Raw genomic sequence first — 17,400 nt, 5'->3', positions numbered from 1 at the left:
AGTGTCTGGGTAAGCCTTCAGCATCCCAATATGGAGTAAAGCTTTTCTGTTAAAGAAATTTCAGGCAATGCAAGCAGGTGCAAAAATACTATGGAAGTTGGGGGCCTTCCCTTGTGCTCTGTGCAATTAAGCCTAGACTAGAAGCAGATAAATCTGCCTTGCTTCTTTTAATAAAGCTTCTCAGCTTTCTGTGTGTGTAAGAATCACCAGTCCAAGAAGTCTGTTAAAATGCAGATTCCTGGGCCCCACCTGGGATTTTTATTACCTTGAGATGGTGCAAGCCCAGCAATCTGAATTTTTGTTTTTAATTTAATTCAATTTTTTTTTTTTTTTTTTTAGCAGGCACATTATTTTGCCTTGTACTAAACTTACTGGTGATTAAAATGCTCTCTTCTTACACTTGGATACAGCTGGCTCTATGGAAGCATTTGTTGGGACTAAAGGCACCCTAAGAACCCAAAATAATTCATCTTTTTGCAAAGGTATTCCTGCAGGTTAGAGATCAAAATGCCACTCCGGTCAGGGCACATAATGCCCGGTTTTATGCAGAACTGTGGTTAGTAGATGATTCCCACGTGTTGGTACCAATCAGCCACGCCAGGTTGGGAGCGTTCTCCCTGCAACCACCCATCACCTCCCCCCCAGAAAAAAACACTAACAAAACAACAACGAAAACACCCCACAACCAAACCCATTTCTGGAGCACCTTCTGGCCTGGAGGAAATCAACCCAGGTGGTAACGCCCTCCCACCCTCACTTCCCTCTAGCAGAGGGCACTGATTTTGAGTTTTGTTCCTGGTCCAAACCAGTCCCCAGGGTCTTCTGCAAGAAGAGCCATTACAATGGACCAAAACTTCCTGTGTGGGCAGGCACCTTACATCCATTGTCTATTATCTTCACAGCAACCCTTGCAAGGTAGATATCTTCATTTAACAGATGCTAGCGTTTAGAAACATTGTTTTAGAGTGATCTGGGTTTGAACCTGAGATGGACGCTTTCCTGCCCCTCCGCCCCCAGGCATCCAGGACTTGTCAACAGCTCTTGCTGATGCTGGGCTCAGGTCTGGTCTGGTCTTCTGTCTCCACTCCCTCAAGCACACGGGCTGCGGCGGGGGGGGGGGGGGGGGGGGGGGGGGGGGGGGGGGGGGGGGGGGGGGGGCGGTCCTGACATTTCATTTCTCCCTGTCACACCCACCCAGATCAGAGTTTCAGCTAATTAAAAGCCCTTTCAGTTGGCAGGAGGAGAAAAGGTGCAGAAAAAGACTGGCTAGCTAAGCAAACAAAGTCTACGGATCCTACTCACTTGTGAAAATGTTCGAGATAGAAGCGAAAAATGCAGATTACAAAATGTCAAGTATCATCTTAATTATGTAAAATCTATACATACTATACACGTGTAGTAAAACATTAGAAGGCTTTTGATTTTTTAATGTTTATCTTTGGGAGAGAGAGAGACAGAGCTCGAGTAAGGGAGGGGCAAAGAGAGAGGGAGACACAGAATCCGAAATAGGCTCCAGCCTCTGAGCTGTCAGCACAGAGCCCGATGGGGGGCGGGGGGGCTCGAACCCACAAACCATGAGATCATGACCCGAGCCGAAGTTGGACAAAGTTGGACGCTTAACCTATTGAGCCACCCGGGCGCCCCTAGAAGGCTATTTAAGTAAATGTTAATAGTGGGGGTTGGAAGTAAGAGTGCCATTTTAAGTTTTATTTGCAAATTTTGATACAATGAACATGTTACATGTGGCCACCCTTATAGTGACATACAAAAATAGTTTCACTGCCGGAAAAATCCCGTTCCATCTATGCATCCTTCCCTTCCTCCTCCTGAAATCACAACCACTGATCATTTTACTGTTTTCATAGTTTTGCTTTTCCCAGAGTCTAGTTGGAATCATACAGTATGTAGCCTTTTCAGGCTTTCAGGATTGTTTCACTTAGCATAGATTACATTTTTTATCAGAAATAAAGTTATAAAATTAAAAACTGTACAACCTATGTGACCAGTCACTATTTACCTGTGACTCCAAAGAAAAAAAGTCACATCATTCTTTGCCGTTCAAATTACAGTACCCCTATTCCCGCCCCTGGCATTCTGGGACTCCCAGGGCTGCATACACATCCCACACTGCTCCATACTGGCTCTTGCTTGTCTCCAGATCCATGAGCCCGTCTTCTTGGAGTCATTTTCCCCCCACTGTGGAGCAGAGAGCATCCTCCAGACACCATGTGAATTTCTCAGGCTCTTTCACCTTTGGCCACAGACCCTTTCCTCATTCCCCCACAATCCTAACAGACTTAGTTATACATATTTAAGACTTTGCTGAAATTTGGGGAATAACGGAAGGAAGCACAACACAGAGAACGATTTATATTTGCTCCTAGACAAGGTTTCGTTCAGCCTCCTGGATCCTTCTTCAGGTCTTCCGTGCTTTGCTCCCAGCCATAGACTATTTCAAGGGCCAGCTCACCTCTGCACTATAAAAATCCCTGGAGAGGTCAACCTGTAGAGGGACCAACAACCAGGAGGCCCCAGAAGACAGGAAACATCCAGTAGCAAAGCCCAAGGCCTATATACCATATCCTCATTTTCCTCACTTCCTGGATTAGAGTCTTTGCAGGCTGAGTAGCAGCAAGGACAGCCAGGGACAGGGATATAGTCATGTCCCAACGTCACCAAATGGTCCTGGCCATGTGGCTCTGTGCCAAGCAGATCCAGTCCCTTTTTACGTTGTTGCAAATGTGAGGGGCGTGTCTGTCCTGCACCCCCTTCATTGATACTCTGCTTTAGCAAACTATGGCTCAGGAAGAAAGCACGTGACTATAAAATAAATAAAAATACACAGGCATGGGGTAGTCTAAATCCACACAGAGAAAAGTCCAGAGTCTCACAGAGGAGGGACAGTATAGTAAAACCCACACCCAAATTAAGTTATTGAACTGACCACTCGATTTATTTGTCTGAAACTTCACCCTTGAATGCTTGAGAACTTTTCCCAAGCATCTATTTGCTTAACTTAGGCACAACTAAAAGGCTCACAGCAAGGGGCAGGGGTGGGGGAGGGGGGGGTGGAATATGTTCAGAGGGTGGTCTCCTGGCTAGTAAAGTCAGCACCAAGGAAATTGTTAGCAATGCAAATTAGCCGACCCACTACCGACCTACCCAATCAGAAGCTCTGGGGGCGGGTTCACCATTTTCAGAGCCCGTCAGGTGATTCAGGTGCAGTTTACAGTGGGAACCACTGGTCTATCAGATTCTAAAGTAAACCACTTCCTTGAAGGCAAAAAAAAAAAAACTGCTGCTTACTTTCAAACAGTGATTTTTTTCCAACTCAGTACATTGTGGGATCTAAATCCTCTGAGATCCAGGCTCAGCCCGGGTCACACTACTTCAGAGTATTGTTAAACAACTAAGGTTGTTGACATTAATTCAAAAGCTTGAAGAAAATTTTTTAAATCAGTGACAAAGGAGAGAATGTATAATTTGATTTGGTTTATAGAGAAATAATAATTATAATTATTTATATGGTGTATTCACCACTGTAAAATGTTGAAATAGCATGCTACTTAAAAAATACGTTATTGGGTGCCTGAGTGGCTCAGTCAGTTGAACATCCAACTTCAACTCAGGTCACAAGCTCTGCGTTGGTGAATTCAAGCCCTGCATTGGGGCCCCCTTCAGATCCTCTGTCCCCCTCTCTCTGCCCCTGCCCCGCTCGCTCTGTCTCTCTCAAAATAAGTACACTTAAAAAATACACTATTGACATCTTTTAAAAAATATATCAGATGAGCTTTGTTCTTCGTTCATTTTATTTTGTTACCTGTACGTGGCTGTCTCTTCATAATTTAAAGTGTAGAACATTGTGCTCCTATTATCCTTCCGCCATCCATGGCAAGATATCTCTGAAAGGGCTAACCAAAGAGAAGCTTGCTTTTTTTTTTTTTTTTTTTTTTTTTTGCCTATTTTCACCTACATGCGACTTCTCACAGTGAGACAGCTGGTATTTAAATCTGGGAACAGTCCAGCTGCACATGCCTTTGCATGTGCTTTATGTTGTAGTAGAGGGGGGAAAAAAAGGGCTCCAAAGACGGTACCAGAGAGCTGTGCATCAGGCAGTGTGTGAATAGTTGATAAAAGGAGCTGAGAGCATCCCCAGGTCTTCTTGGTTTGGCGGACACTGTTTTTCCAGGTAACACTTGGCTGCTGAAACAGCAGTCTGTGAGCCTCAAGTGTTGAGTGAACGAGAGGCAGAGGGAGGGGAAAAATTTTGAACACAAGAAGCATAATTTATGAAGCAACTGATTATTTTAATAATCTATAATGAGGGGCGTCTGGGTGGCTTAGTCGGTTAAGCGGCCGACTTCAGCTCAGGTCATGATCTCGCGTCCGTGAGTTCGAGCCCCGCGTCGGGCTCTGTGCTGACAGCTCAGAGCCTGGAGCCTGCTTTGGATTCTGTGTCTCCCTCTCTCTGACCCTCCCCTGTTCATGTTCTGTCTCTCAAAAAAAATAAATAAACGTTAAAAAAAATCTATAATGAAAATAATTTAAGAAAGGCCAAGAAGTATCAAATACCAAGTTGAGCGAATGACAGAATTACATGAAACTCTTTTGCAACAATTTACACCTGTTTGTCTACACCTGCAGCAAAGTTGCTTATACAAATCAGCCCCTGGCTCCCTCTTACTCTGTCTGTGTCTCGCTGCTGACAAATTTCAGACAGCATCCTTCACTCTGGCTCATCTTGTCCTTAAACCTGGTTAAGGTTTAATTTAGTCTAAAGGCATTCCGTTCAGTTACATCAGCTTACAGAGGGAGATGCCCTCTGCTCTGCACTGGAAATGATTACATTGCTTCCCAATCAAACCATCCCAGCTTCGCTCTCTGCGTCTCTTTCTCTTGTGCCCGGACATCTTATCTCCCATTTTCCCTCATTCCTCCGTCTCAGAGATTCCCGATAGTTCTGCAGGAAAAGGAGATGGGGCGGGGGGAGTGGTAGGCACAGGTTATATGTGAACAAACTCTAGAATCCCGAGGAGTTCCGAAGCAGCTCAAAGGTCGAGCTTTAGGGACCCTCTGTGTATCTCGGTTGGGCAGGTGGTCCTCCTTCACCCTCATCCATTCTCGTCTCCCTGCTGCTGAGCCTGGTGCTCTGCTAAGTTCTCATATGAGTAGAATCCGTGAGCACAGCCTCCCTAACTGGGGATAGAAAACGCCATCTCATTTCCTTTGTTACCCAGATTACTGCTTGGCTCCGACCCCTCCCCACATCCCAACATGGGCCCCTCAGTGGGTCCCCCAGTTCTGAAGACAGTTCCCCAAGATGTAGCCTAAAGGATGTCCTAAAAGAAGTTTCTCTTCTGCTACTCCACCTTCCAGCCGTGTTCCCTGTGCACTCAACTCTTCACGCCATGGAACACACCCTTGCCCACAGCCCAGAGGCTGCAACAGGATAAACAGGATACCGCTGAACATTCAGGGGCAATGGAGAGGAATTGTCTTGGTGCAAATGCCTAGTGATGGTGCCGGCATGGCTCTCCTCAGAGCTGGAGCCCAGACCCAACCTCAGGTTCCAGCCAACACTCCACCCTTGTATCCCTCCCCTCCTCTCCACCACTTCAGTGGTTGTTCTTCAGTATTAGTTCCTAACAACCATTAGACGGAGAAGGGAAGAGAACTCCCTAAGATCCCCAGGACGAGTTCCCATTCCTTGTTTGAGAACTTTCCTTTTCCCAAAATAGTTGAGGGTAAGAGGGTCCATCCCTACCCTGTAAATCTCACCCCACTCCTTAGTGCCCAAGGGCCCCTCAGTAAACAACTACAGCAGAACAGCAACCTAGATGGGTTAGTTAGCCTTAAATTAACACTTAGTTGCAGACGCCAACAGGCTGGCCAGGCAGAGGCCCCCCACCCCCTAGCCCAAGCCTCCTCCCTGCTCTAAACTCCTCCACCCACACTGAAGAGCTTTGCAACATGTGCGTCCTAAATCCGTGCTGAGCCAGAGATTATTTCCCCGGATTCCCCCCCACCAGTCAACAGGGTTTTGGAGGCCTCTGCCAAGCTGAATTGTGCACCACTGTTCGTATTACCTAACGCAAGGCCTAGCTCCGAGAGCAAGAGAAGTGTGCATGCAGGTTTGCGGGAAATAGGTTTCTCCACGAGCGATGGCTGTGGATGAGATTTACGTTTTGATAACTATAGGGCCCAATCAAATGGTTTCCTCAGAACAAAGGAAAGGCTTGCCTGAAGGGTAAATTCGGCTATCCTACTCTTTAAGAGCAGAACCGTGTGAAATTATACATATATAATTTACATTTACATATAAATAGAAATATTTATATATTTATACACACCATTGTTTACATATACACTATAATATGTAAATGTGTATTATACATAATATGTGAACATATTTATTAGATATATTTACATGTAAATATAAATATATATAAGTAACATATTTACATATTTTTTTTTTAAGTCAGAGAGTCATTATGAAGGAAAAAACCATGGCCCAAGATTCCAACTTTTAACATTTTCCTCTATTTATGTATATAAAAACAGATAATAAAATGATAGATGCACAAGCTATGAACATTCAACTAATATAGAAAAATCTTCATTGTAAAGTGAAAGTCTCCTTTTTATAAAGCAGAAGCCCTCATCCCCACTCAAGCCTCCAGCCCTCGCTCTGCCATTGGTACAAGGGCACCCAGCTATGAGGACAAGTAGAGACTGAAATCTGTCTTTCGCTATTTGCCAAGCTGTGTGCCTGGCCACTGAGCAATGTCCACTCAGAAAAAAGGGTACCTTGGGGTGCCTGGGTGGCTCAGTCGGTTAAGCGTCTGACTTCAGCTCAGGTCACAATCTCACGGTCCGTGAGTTTGAGCCCCATGTCGGGCTCTGGGCTGATGGCCCAGAGCCTGGAGCCTGCTTCCGATTCTGTGTCTCCCTCTCTCTCTGCTCCTCCCCCGTTCATGCTCTGTCTCTCTCTGTCTCAAAAATAAATGTTAAAAAAAAAAATTTTTTTTAAAAAAAGAAAAAAGGGTACCTTTTCCTAATTTGTATGAGGACGCTGTATTGACTTTGAAAACATTCTTTGAATAATTCCTTGCATATCTTTCTAAAAACTTATGCACCTACCAGCACATATGAATGTATGTGTCCTTGGCAATCCCACAAAAAAAACACGATACACATTATTCTGAACTTCCCTTCCTTTCCTCCTTTTTTCTTTTTCTCCTTCACCGTATTTGTGTAACTTAATAGGTATTGGGGATTTTCATGTATCAGCAATACTGATGTGTGCTTCTTTTTTTTTTTTTCTTTTTTTTTAAGGGTCTGTGGTATTCCATTGTATGGCTTTATCAAAGTTTATTTAACTAGTTCCCTTTTAATGATTGATGGGCATTTAGGTTGTTTCCAGGTTTTATTTAGTGGGGAGGCAGGAAGGATTAGGGTTATTACACAAATAACATAGTACATAGTGGTATAGTTTTATGACCACGTTGAGGATGGCAAATCCCTAGCAGTAGAATTTCTGGGTCAAAAGGCATGGAGGTTTTAAAATTTAACAGATATTAATCATCACAAATTGCATTCCCAAGAATATCCATATTTTGGTGCGCCCGCCACCCCGCCCCAGGGTATTATCACATTAAGTTTTGCCAATTTGATAAGCAGAACATATCTCATTGTTGTTTAGATGCAAATTCCTTAAAAAATAAGTCATGTTATCTGTTAGCCACTCGTCCTTTTCTGTTAGCTGTATGTTTACATGTTTTGCCCATTTCCTATTGAATTATTAATCTTTTTTTACTGAGTCATCAGATTTCTTTGTAAATCATAACACATAGTCCTTATTGTTCTTGTGTTGCAAATATTTCTTCCAGCACGTCATTCATCTCCTGATCTTGTGCATATTCCTTTTGTTCTACAGAATTTCCAAATGTGTAGGCAGTCAGATTCATTAATCATTTTCCTTATGGCTTCTGTGTAGGTACAACTTTCTAGTGACGGTTTTTCCAGATTCAACCTAGTAAAGTTAACCAAGAACGCTTGTGCCTGATTTCAGCCCACCTGTCCTTCAAGGTAGCCCCATCCTGGCAATGCGAATGCTCTAAGGACAATAAGTGATGAACAGTGAGGTTTTTCAGAGGGCTTTTGCCTCCCGTGTCTCCTAAAAATGAATAGATCTGGAAACCAGAATTTCTCTTCAGAGCCCAGACATTCAGGGGACAGGGACACGGCCCAATGACCACGTTCCTTACATTATCAGTCACGCTTTGCTTTACTCAAGTAGCAGATGGTCGATTAAATATGATACGATTCTCACTGGGGGCTTATTGTAGGGTTTTTTCTCCTTTTTGTATTCCCTTTTGACTTTAAAAAAAAATCAACCTATTATTAATATTTTATGTTTGATTTTATTTCTTGCAGGCAACTTCAAAAGATGGTCCATGACATCAAGAACAATGAAGGTGGAATAATGAACAAGATCAAAAAGTAAGTTGAACTCCACAGCACTGTATAAGCACTCATTTACATAATTAACACATCATCCCAGCCTGTGCTAAGTAGAAGAAGACAAAGTTCTCCGTTGCCTGAGTGAGGAGTTGCAACCTTTTTAGCATGTAACCCTTTCTAACTCGTGGCCAGAGTCCATGGTGGTCAGATCTATGTTCAGGAAACATGGCAAATGAACGGGGTGATGCTCAGGGCCCTTTGCTTTCCCCTCTCATTGCAGTAAAAGTGAGCTATGCCGCTTAAGATGGCAAATGTCAACAAAGACCTTTATAGAAACAGGAAAATCAGCTTCTGTAACTATGTAGTTAAGGGCCACTAGGACATGGTTGGAGAAATCCAAGAGAGAAGTTACAAGAACACAGCCCTAGCATCTTTAGGATGCCATACCTGTTTTCCATATTTCAATTTTTGTTTTTTCAGTTATAGCCTTAAAATGGAGTTAAAAAAATTTTTTTTAATCTTTATTTTTGAGACAGAGAGAGAGAGAGAGAGAGCGAGCATGAGCGGGGGAGGGGCAGAGAGAGAGAGAGAGACAGAATCGAAAGCAGTCTCCAGGCTCTGAGCTGTCAGCACTGAGCCCGTCGTGGAGCTCGAACTTGTCAACTGCGAGATCATTACCTGAGCCAAAGTCGGAGGCTCAACTGACTGAGCCACTCAGGCACCCCTTTAAAACAATTTTTTTTAACGTTTATTTATTTTTGAGAAAGAGAGAGAACATGAGCAGGGGAGGGGTAGAGAAGAGAAGGAGACAGAGAATCCCAAGCAGACTCGGTACTGTCAGTGCAAAGCCCGATGTGGTCCTTGAACCCACGAACTGTGAGATCATGACCTGACCAAAGTCAGATGCTCAGCTGACCGAGCCACCCAGGCACCCAAAATAGTGTTTTCAGTTGGCATTTGGAGAAGGAAACTAGAATTCCAAATCTTCCTGCACATCAGAAACTCTTAAGTTTTTTTAAAAAAAGAAAATAAAAATTGTACATATCTATATTCGTCACGCAAAATCTAAATTAGGAGGAAAGGGGAGATGGTATTCCACTAAGTTTTTGTTTAAGTTCTTTTTTTCAGAAAATGAAAGTAGTCGTCATTCACTAGAAAAGAAAAAAAAATCAAAGAATTCAGAATTGCATAAAGTCAAAATCTCCTCCTTCCCCATGCCCCACATCAACCCACTCCAGGACAATGGACATTGTCCATTGACAATGGACTATGTCAATACGCACATATGTATATTGACATAGATGTAGCACTTACCTATACATACATACGTTTTCGTCATGAATGGTGCTGTTCTCCATAAAGCATTCTACCAACCTGACTTTGCTTAGTGGTTTTACTTAATATCATGGATATCTTTGTTTGTTAGTATGTAAAAATAAACCATATTCCTTTTTGAATAGCTGATTAATAGTCTGCTATAAATCCATTATCATTCATTTAACCAGCTATGTATTGGTGGACACTTTTTATTTTTTATTTTTTTAAGTTTTATTTATTTATTTTGTGAGAGAGAGAGTGTGTGCATACACGTGAGCAGGGGAGGGGCAGAGAGAGAGGGACAGAGAGAGTCCCACAGGGCTCAATCTCACAAACTGAGATCATGACCTGAGCCAAGATCAAGAGTCAGAGGCTTAACTGACTGAGCCACCCAGGCGCCCCTGGTGGACACTTTTTAAAGAGAGGGAGATGTGGGAGTTTAAACAGGCATATTCTTGGAGGGCAATTTGATAAGATCAATCAAAATTTTGTGGCCGTTTCTTTCAGTTTAACTGCCATAAATAACATTTCAATAAATAGGTTTTGTGGACTTTGAGTATAGCAGAAAGCTAAATTCCTGAAATGAAATTTCTAGATCGAAGAAGTTATGCCCTTGACATTTTTGTTGATATTACCAAATTGTTTTCCAAAAATTTTGTACCACTAATAGTGTATAAAAGTTCATTGACCTATACCTTCAGAACAGAGTATGTTCAGGGGCATCTGGGTGGCTCAGTTGGTTAAATGACCAACTCTTGATTTCAGCTTCACAGGTCATGATCTTGTGGTTCCTGTGTCCCAGCCCCACACTGGGCTCTGTGCTGACAGTGTGGAGCCTGCTTGGGATTCTCTGCCTCCCTCTCTCCCTGCCCCTCCCCTGTTTGCACTCTCTCTCTCAAAATAAATAAATAAACATTGAATATATATGTATAGATTATATATAATATAAATATATGATATATATTATATATATATAAAGAACAGAATATCTTCATTCTTTGGTCTTTGCTAAACTCGAAAGAAATCATGTTTTATGGTGTTTTTAGACTATAAAATGTAAATGAGTCTCAATATGTATAAGTGATTATCATAAAATCGTTAAAACGGTCTGCTTGTGGGGAACTGGTCATCTCCTAGAGGAGGAGACTTTGTCTCCATGTTCTGTCCTGTGGCAGGGAGAGGCATGTGATTATTTTCATTTAATACTTCTGACACATACAGAATCTCACTGAAATGAGAGAAGCCTGCGAGTCATTGTTTTAATCAATTCTAGATTAATTATCCCACAGTTGCTAGTTTTATAACACACGACTTTTCTTAATAATATGAAGCCTCTGTATAAAATGTCTCTCTATTCCATGGTCGGTCATACTTACACAGTAGCCACGGAGCTCACATATTTTCAGACAGTTTCTATTTTTTTTATGCCCATTGTTCCCAAAATGCACTTGTACTTGACAAATGTTTCTTCTCAGCTTGGGAAATCTGGCTGCCATAGTCATTACCCTGGGTGAAGTCAGTGGCCCTTTGGTTCTAAGGGACCTGCAGTTAAGCTCTTACTTGTTGCCAGGCAACAGGTGCTACCTTGAAAGGAGGAAGCACGGTTGAACACGCTGGTTTCCTAACACAAGACCATGACAGAGTTGTCACTGGTTCATGGCCAAATGAGAAAATAAGGACCTTGAAGTGTTGGGGGTTGGCATGCAGCTGCCAGCTGCTGAGTGAGACCCAAACCACAGCTTTTCTTCCTGGTTGGTGTTCAGTGACCAACAGCCCTTTCCTGAGTCTGTCCTTTATTCGGAGATGATAACCTTCATACATTTGGGAATATTAAAATGCCCTTTCTTTTCTTTAATGAAATGATGGCAATAATGGGGAATGGTTGGTTTTCAAAATTTTTTCTCTTTCAGGAATAGACCTGGTACCATTCCTTGTTTGTTTTTGAGGGTTTTTTTTCTCCTATAACACCGTGGATCATCTCTGTCTCTGGACCTCGTCATACATCTAATGATAATATCTTCCCAGCACACCTTGTCTTGCTATGAGAATTGAATGAAATAATTGATCTGAGAACCTTGGGGCAAACAAAAAACAGAATTTCTATGCAAATATAAAAATTGTTATTTTTGAAACATTACAATTCTGGTTTATCAGGCTTATTTTTTGTAATCAGACATGAATTTCTGTGCTGCTTTTTTCCCCCAAGGAATGAAATATGTTTTGCATGTAATGGTTACCTTATATCCTGCCTCTGTAAAAGGATGTGATGTTTTAGTAAATAAAAGCTACTGGATATAGGTTCTATTTATATATTTTTAAACTTCTTTAAGCAAATCATTCTTAAATAAAATGGGCAACTATTATTAAGAATAATAATTTACTAGAAATAGAATGGGAGGTGGTGTCAAAACTTATAAAAAGCCTAAAAATTGGGGTATATTTTTAAAATGTAATTTTAAGTTTCTTCTTGTAATGAGTAGGGAAGGATTGTGAATATTCAAACATTCTATATATGCCTAAAGATACTAAAGTAGTTTTGAGAGTGCTTGAAACAGTTCAACTTCTAAGTAAGCTAAATATCACAATCCCCACCCGGGAACACTCACTGCTCTCTTATTTGGCTTTTTTTTTTTTTTTAAAATAGTGCAAAAACAGTGTCAGTCCAACCTACAACCAAAGTGCTCATTATAACTAATATTTTTCTTGTTGTTTAAAGCATTGAGGTATTAAGTTATTTCTTTTAAGTTTATTTTTGAGAGAGACAGAGACAGCATGAGTCGGGGAGGGGCAGAGAGAGAGAGAGAGAGAGAGAGAGAATCCCAAGCAAGGCTCCGCGTCGCCAGCACAGAGCCCCATGCGGGGCTCGAACTCACAAAACCGTGAGGTCGTGACCACAGTAGAAACCAAGAGTCAGACGCTTGACTGACTGAGCCACCCAGGCGTCCTGCACTGAGTTATTTATTAAAACAGAGTTCATCTTCTATTACCATCTTATCAACCAATTAACAATTTTCTTCCCTGAAACTCTGAACTCAGGTGAATATTCCACCACCTGACTTCACCTTTGCCAAGTCACAGCCCCGTTGTACACTGGGGAGATGAGGGAGCTAGGAGACCTCTGATCAATGGCTTCACTACATTTATAATACATTTAGTCTTTCAATGTGATAGGTCCAAAAGAAGCCATTATTCTATTAGTTATCTGTCTGTTATCTCTATATTTGCTTATATTATGGGCCTTGACAACAGTTGTCCTACCCACTGACCGTTTGTCTAATGGTTGTTATCTATAGGCTGAAAGTCAAAGCACCTCCAAGTGTTCCTCAAAGGGACTATGCCTCAGGTAAGAGTATTTCTAAAATACTTGGACTCTCGACTAATTTCGTGTTCATATTTAATTCTTGAAAAGGGAACTATGTTCTACTCATTTGAAAACAAAAGGTGCCTATCCTGATGCCCAAATCTATTAAGCATTTGACTATAGTGGAGATGTAGTACTCCATCCATCCATCCATCCACTCATCTACTTATCAGACATTTATTAAGTATTGTCCTTGTGCCAGGTACATACAAGATTTTAGGTGGAGATACAGTGCTAACCAAGAAAAATATAGTCTCCACACTCATAGAATTTATAGCAAAGAAGAGTATCCATTCATGATCTAAAAGCAATTAGGGTTCAGGGTGATGGGGAAGCACAAAGTTTTATGAAGGTCCTTACAGCAATGTCTAATCTAATCTGAGGTGGAGGCTGTGTAGGACCCAAGCCACCCAAGTCTGGTGACTGACCTTTTGGACCACTTTCCAGAGCTCACTGGGTCACAGAGTGATACAAACATATATACATACATGCCCCGTCCTGACCTTTGAAACCTACCTGATCAAAAGTCAAGGGAGCTGCTTAGTTAACAAATGAGAACAAATTCATTCTTCTCTCCCAAGTTCTAAGCAAGAAAAGAAAACAGACTACACCTGCTAAGTAACCCAAGTTGTGGTAGGAAAGTCATGGAATCATGGAGTGTCAGGTTTAAAAGGAGCCCCAGGGGTCCTACAGCCTATCCAATCCAGTGCTTACACCTGCTCCCCCGACCATGTGCCACAAGTGAGGTCCACTTTCTGTTTGGACGTTTCCGGTGGTGACCTCCCACACCTACCTGGGCCTGTCAAGGGCAGACAGCTCCGTCAGGACACAGATGCAATCCATTTCCTAGTGGCTCCTTAAGTGTGTCCTAATGGCCACACAGCACAAGTCTGTAAACACCAAATAAAAGAGAAATAGAGTGGGTCTGTGCAACGTCAAGGATACAATTAGGAAATTAGGTCACTTGAAGGGTTTCTTCTCTGGACTCGGTAACTCCAGGTGCTTCCGCTGTTGCACACATTCTTTGACTCGTTCAACAAATATTACACAAGTGTGCCCCGCGTGGTGCTCACGCTACTAGACATGGAGTTGGGAACAAACTATAGCCCCTGACCTTAAGGTGCTTAATGACTAGTGGGGAGCAGATAATAGATAAGAAAGGCAATAGGCAGATACTCGCCTAAGGTCACACTGCTAGTGGATTGAAGCTCCCTGGCCATTCCACAAACCCCTGAGCGGTCAGAACTGAACCAGGCCCCCCTCCCTGTACCCTTGGGCCCTAATTCCCAGGGGCTGTTGTAATCATTCTCCTCCCACCACTGATGTCATTCAGGGAGGAGATCTGAGCAACTGCAAAGAGGACAGACCTCGGGACAAAGGAAGGTAGTCAGACAGAGATTCTTGGGCAAATGCCCACCACAGAAGCACAGGGTGTACCTCCCAACTCTCTGGCCACCAAAGACGGGAAATATAACACTGCTCTGCCCTTGCCCTGCTGTCCTTACCGAAGCCAGAATTCACTCGATTTTTCATCTCCCTGGCTACACTCTGACCGGCGGACACTGCAAGGCTGACACGGGGAGAGCGGCTTGCACCATCAGTCCTGCCTCGTGCAACTAAGAATAGAGGAATAAAACTTGGACTTGAAAGTCCTTTAAGGCTGGAAAGCCCTGAAAGACCACCCAACCTTAGCTTCTCACTTAGGGATAACTGGAGCCCAGACAGGCCAACTGGCTGCCCAAGGCCCTACAGCCAGGCGATGGCTAAGCTGGGGCTAAGCCCTCCATGTCTGCACACCCACCCCGTTAACAGGGCTCCGGGAAGGGCTGAAGGGATATTCAGACAAAGGGACTTTCTGAGATGTTAGGTATTTAGTTGCAAATCACCTCTCCTAGCCAGCCCAAATCTGCTCCCCACATGGTCACATCCCTTTCTTCTCTTGGGGTACACCCAGGGGTCCTGGACTGTCCACCGGCTGCCTCCCCCACAGTTTCTGTAGTTCTGCTTTCTGTTCCTTCCCTGCGTCTGTCCCCACCACCACATCTAGTCCAGCCTCCTTCCCTCTTTCCTGCGTGCCACTGCGGTCTTCCCACTGGTTCCCTGCATCTCACCACCGGCTCTGCATGAGGAGAAGCTGGCAGGCCCGGTGGCCCAGCGCGTGGCCTCCAGTGCTGAATCAGGGCTACAACTGAGCATGTGTCAGACCCACAGTTTGGAGCGCGTGTCTCTCAATGCTGGTCTCTGGTGCTGCTGCTGATCTGGAACGGAAAGGCCCAATTCACACACTTGCCTTCACCCCTTCCCTCAAGCTCTTGCCACAGAGTCCTTCACCGTCCTTCCATTCCCATTCCCAAGACCCCTAGTCTGGTTCAACCTTCGTCTCTTTATGCCTGAGCTACTCAAACACCATCGTCATCAGCCTCCCTACCTCCAGCTTGTCACCGGGACCTACAGTGGCCTCTGTGGTTGGAGCGCCCCCTTGGCTGGCAACGAATCTGGTTTTGTTTTCTTCCCTGACTCTCCAGCTCAGCTCGTTCACTCCAGGCACCTCTGTGCCTTATGGATGCCCCTTCTAGCCATCAGCCAAGCCCTGCTTCTGGGGCTGACACACAGGCCCCAGCCTTAAGAGATGGAAGGAGGATGCCCTCTTTCATCTTCATTCTGTCACTCAAGTCCTGCTCGTCCTTCAAGGCCCAGTTCAGTCCCACTGCCACCACACAGCCTCGTGCGAGCTCATGCAGCACCCTTCCTGGAGCTTTCCCAGCATCTGACCATGATCCCAGGTGTAGGGACATTTGTCAGGAAAGTTTACACTGCCCTGGGTTGTCATCAGTGTGATACATGGCTGCCCTCCTAGACTCTAGGTCTATTCCCTCCATGGCTCAGTGAGAAGATCTTGGACTTTGGGGTCCTTTAGCCCTGGGTTAGAATCCTGGCTTTGGCCCCTAAACACTGTGAACCTAGAACAGTTTAAAACTTCCCTGAGCCTCAGCTTCCTGCTTGGAGATGAGAGTGCCGACCTATCCTTCAGGTTATTATGATCATTAAAGTAGGTTGATAGTCACACACGGCTCCCGTTGAGCCCTTACTCCTATCAGGCACCCTTCTGTGCACTTTCCCTGGGCTATTTCATTCTCTCAAAGCCCCATAATATAGGCACTATTAGTCATGTCCGTTTCAGTGACGAGAAAACAGATATCCAGAGGTTAAGCAACTTGCCTGTCACACTGCTAGCAAATGGCAGAATCGGGATTTTGATCAAGGCAGCCTGACCTGAGAGCCCAAAGCTCAAAACCCCAGTGTGCACACTGAGGTGGGGTCATCGTTTCGTTCTCACATGTCACGTAGTGCTGTGCCCACAGGCTTGTGGGGTGGGGCATGTGAATCACAAAGCCTGGGCCAGGCAAGGGGAGGAGTCCCTCCATTGTGTGGCATGGGATTGTGACACCGTAAATGGAGCCCAAGCCAGAAACACGACACAATAGAAAAAGCTCTCCCTAATAAGGAGGCTGAGCCAGCATCTCAGCTTCCTGCCAGGAAGAAACTTGCCAGGTTCTTGCGTGCAACCTTACATCTCAAGTTAAACCACCCGGCCGGTATTACGCTTGAACTTACCCTCCTGAAAACATCACCCTCTATACTTGAGGCTCTCTGGGGTCCATTTCTAAATGGTAACCATACTGTGTGGTTGCCATTAGAGTGAAATAGAATTGGTATTGTTTTGAGGGTTTACTAAGACATTATCAATACCCGAGAAAACAATAAGTAACATTAATACAGCATTTACTGTATGCCAGGCTTTGTGAAGCACTTCACATGTATTGTATTACTCGATTCTCATAAAAACATGAGGCAGGTACTATTCCTACCCTTGTTGCTCTGGTGAGAAATTGAGGTTTAAACAAAGTACCGGTCCACTGCCAAGCAGGTAGTAAAGAGCAGAGCCAGGATTTGAACCCAGGGAGCCTGGTTCTAAAACCACAACCAACCATACTAGGAGACTCACTGAGGTTCTGGACATCCCCTACTTTGGACCTAGTTCTTTGGACTCTCATGCTTTTCAGTCTGGGAAATGGCGTGAGGGCTGTGATTTTATGAGTAAGAGATTGCAAGCTGCCTGTAGGATGGGTGTAGTGGGTGGGGCACCATCAGGTAACCTCTCCCACATGATGATGCTTTTCTCTCTTTTCTGCCTCAGTGCCCCATGATACCTGCACCGGGCCATCCTGTTTCTCCTAGGCTTTATCTGAAGCCACAGT

The 17,400-nt window shown here is 43.9% G+C and overlaps 1 protein-coding gene and 1 long non-coding RNA gene across 3 annotated transcripts in view; one reads left to right on the top strand and one right to left on the bottom strand.

Annotated features, from left to right (window-relative positions):
- Positions 1–17,400, top strand: part of BLNK (B cell linker) — a 75,930-nt gene that overhangs the window by 16,223 nt on the left and 42,307 nt on the right. The window contains exons 2-3 of the mRNA XM_042907835.1: positions 8,437–8,502; positions 13,074–13,123. Coding sequence (XP_042763769.1) covers positions 8,437–8,502; positions 13,074–13,123 — 116 coding nt within the window. The remainder of the gene's footprint in view (positions 1–8,436; positions 8,503–13,073; positions 13,124–17,400) is intronic.
- LOC122201875 lies at positions 4,502–15,399 on the bottom strand. 2 transcript variants are annotated; one of them, XR_006194356.1, is made up of 4 exons: positions 15,253–15,399; positions 14,647–14,757; positions 13,935–14,031; positions 4,502–5,196 (listed from the first exon to the last, which is right to left on the bottom strand). It is a non-coding gene; the product is annotated as an uncharacterized LOC122201875 (long non-coding RNA). The 2 variants fall into 2 exon arrangements; XR_006194357.1 differs by lacking the exon at positions 4,502–5,196 and adding an exon at positions 9,340–9,614.

The sequence above is a fragment of the Panthera leo genome, chromosome D2 (genome assembly GCF_018350215.1).
Source record: "Panthera leo isolate Ple1 chromosome D2, P.leo_Ple1_pat1.1, whole genome shotgun sequence".
NCBI lineage: Eukaryota > Metazoa > Chordata > Mammalia > Carnivora > Felidae > Panthera > Panthera leo.
The sequence above is the reverse complement of the archived record's forward strand: the minus strand, read 5'-3'. Positions and strand labels throughout refer to the sequence as shown.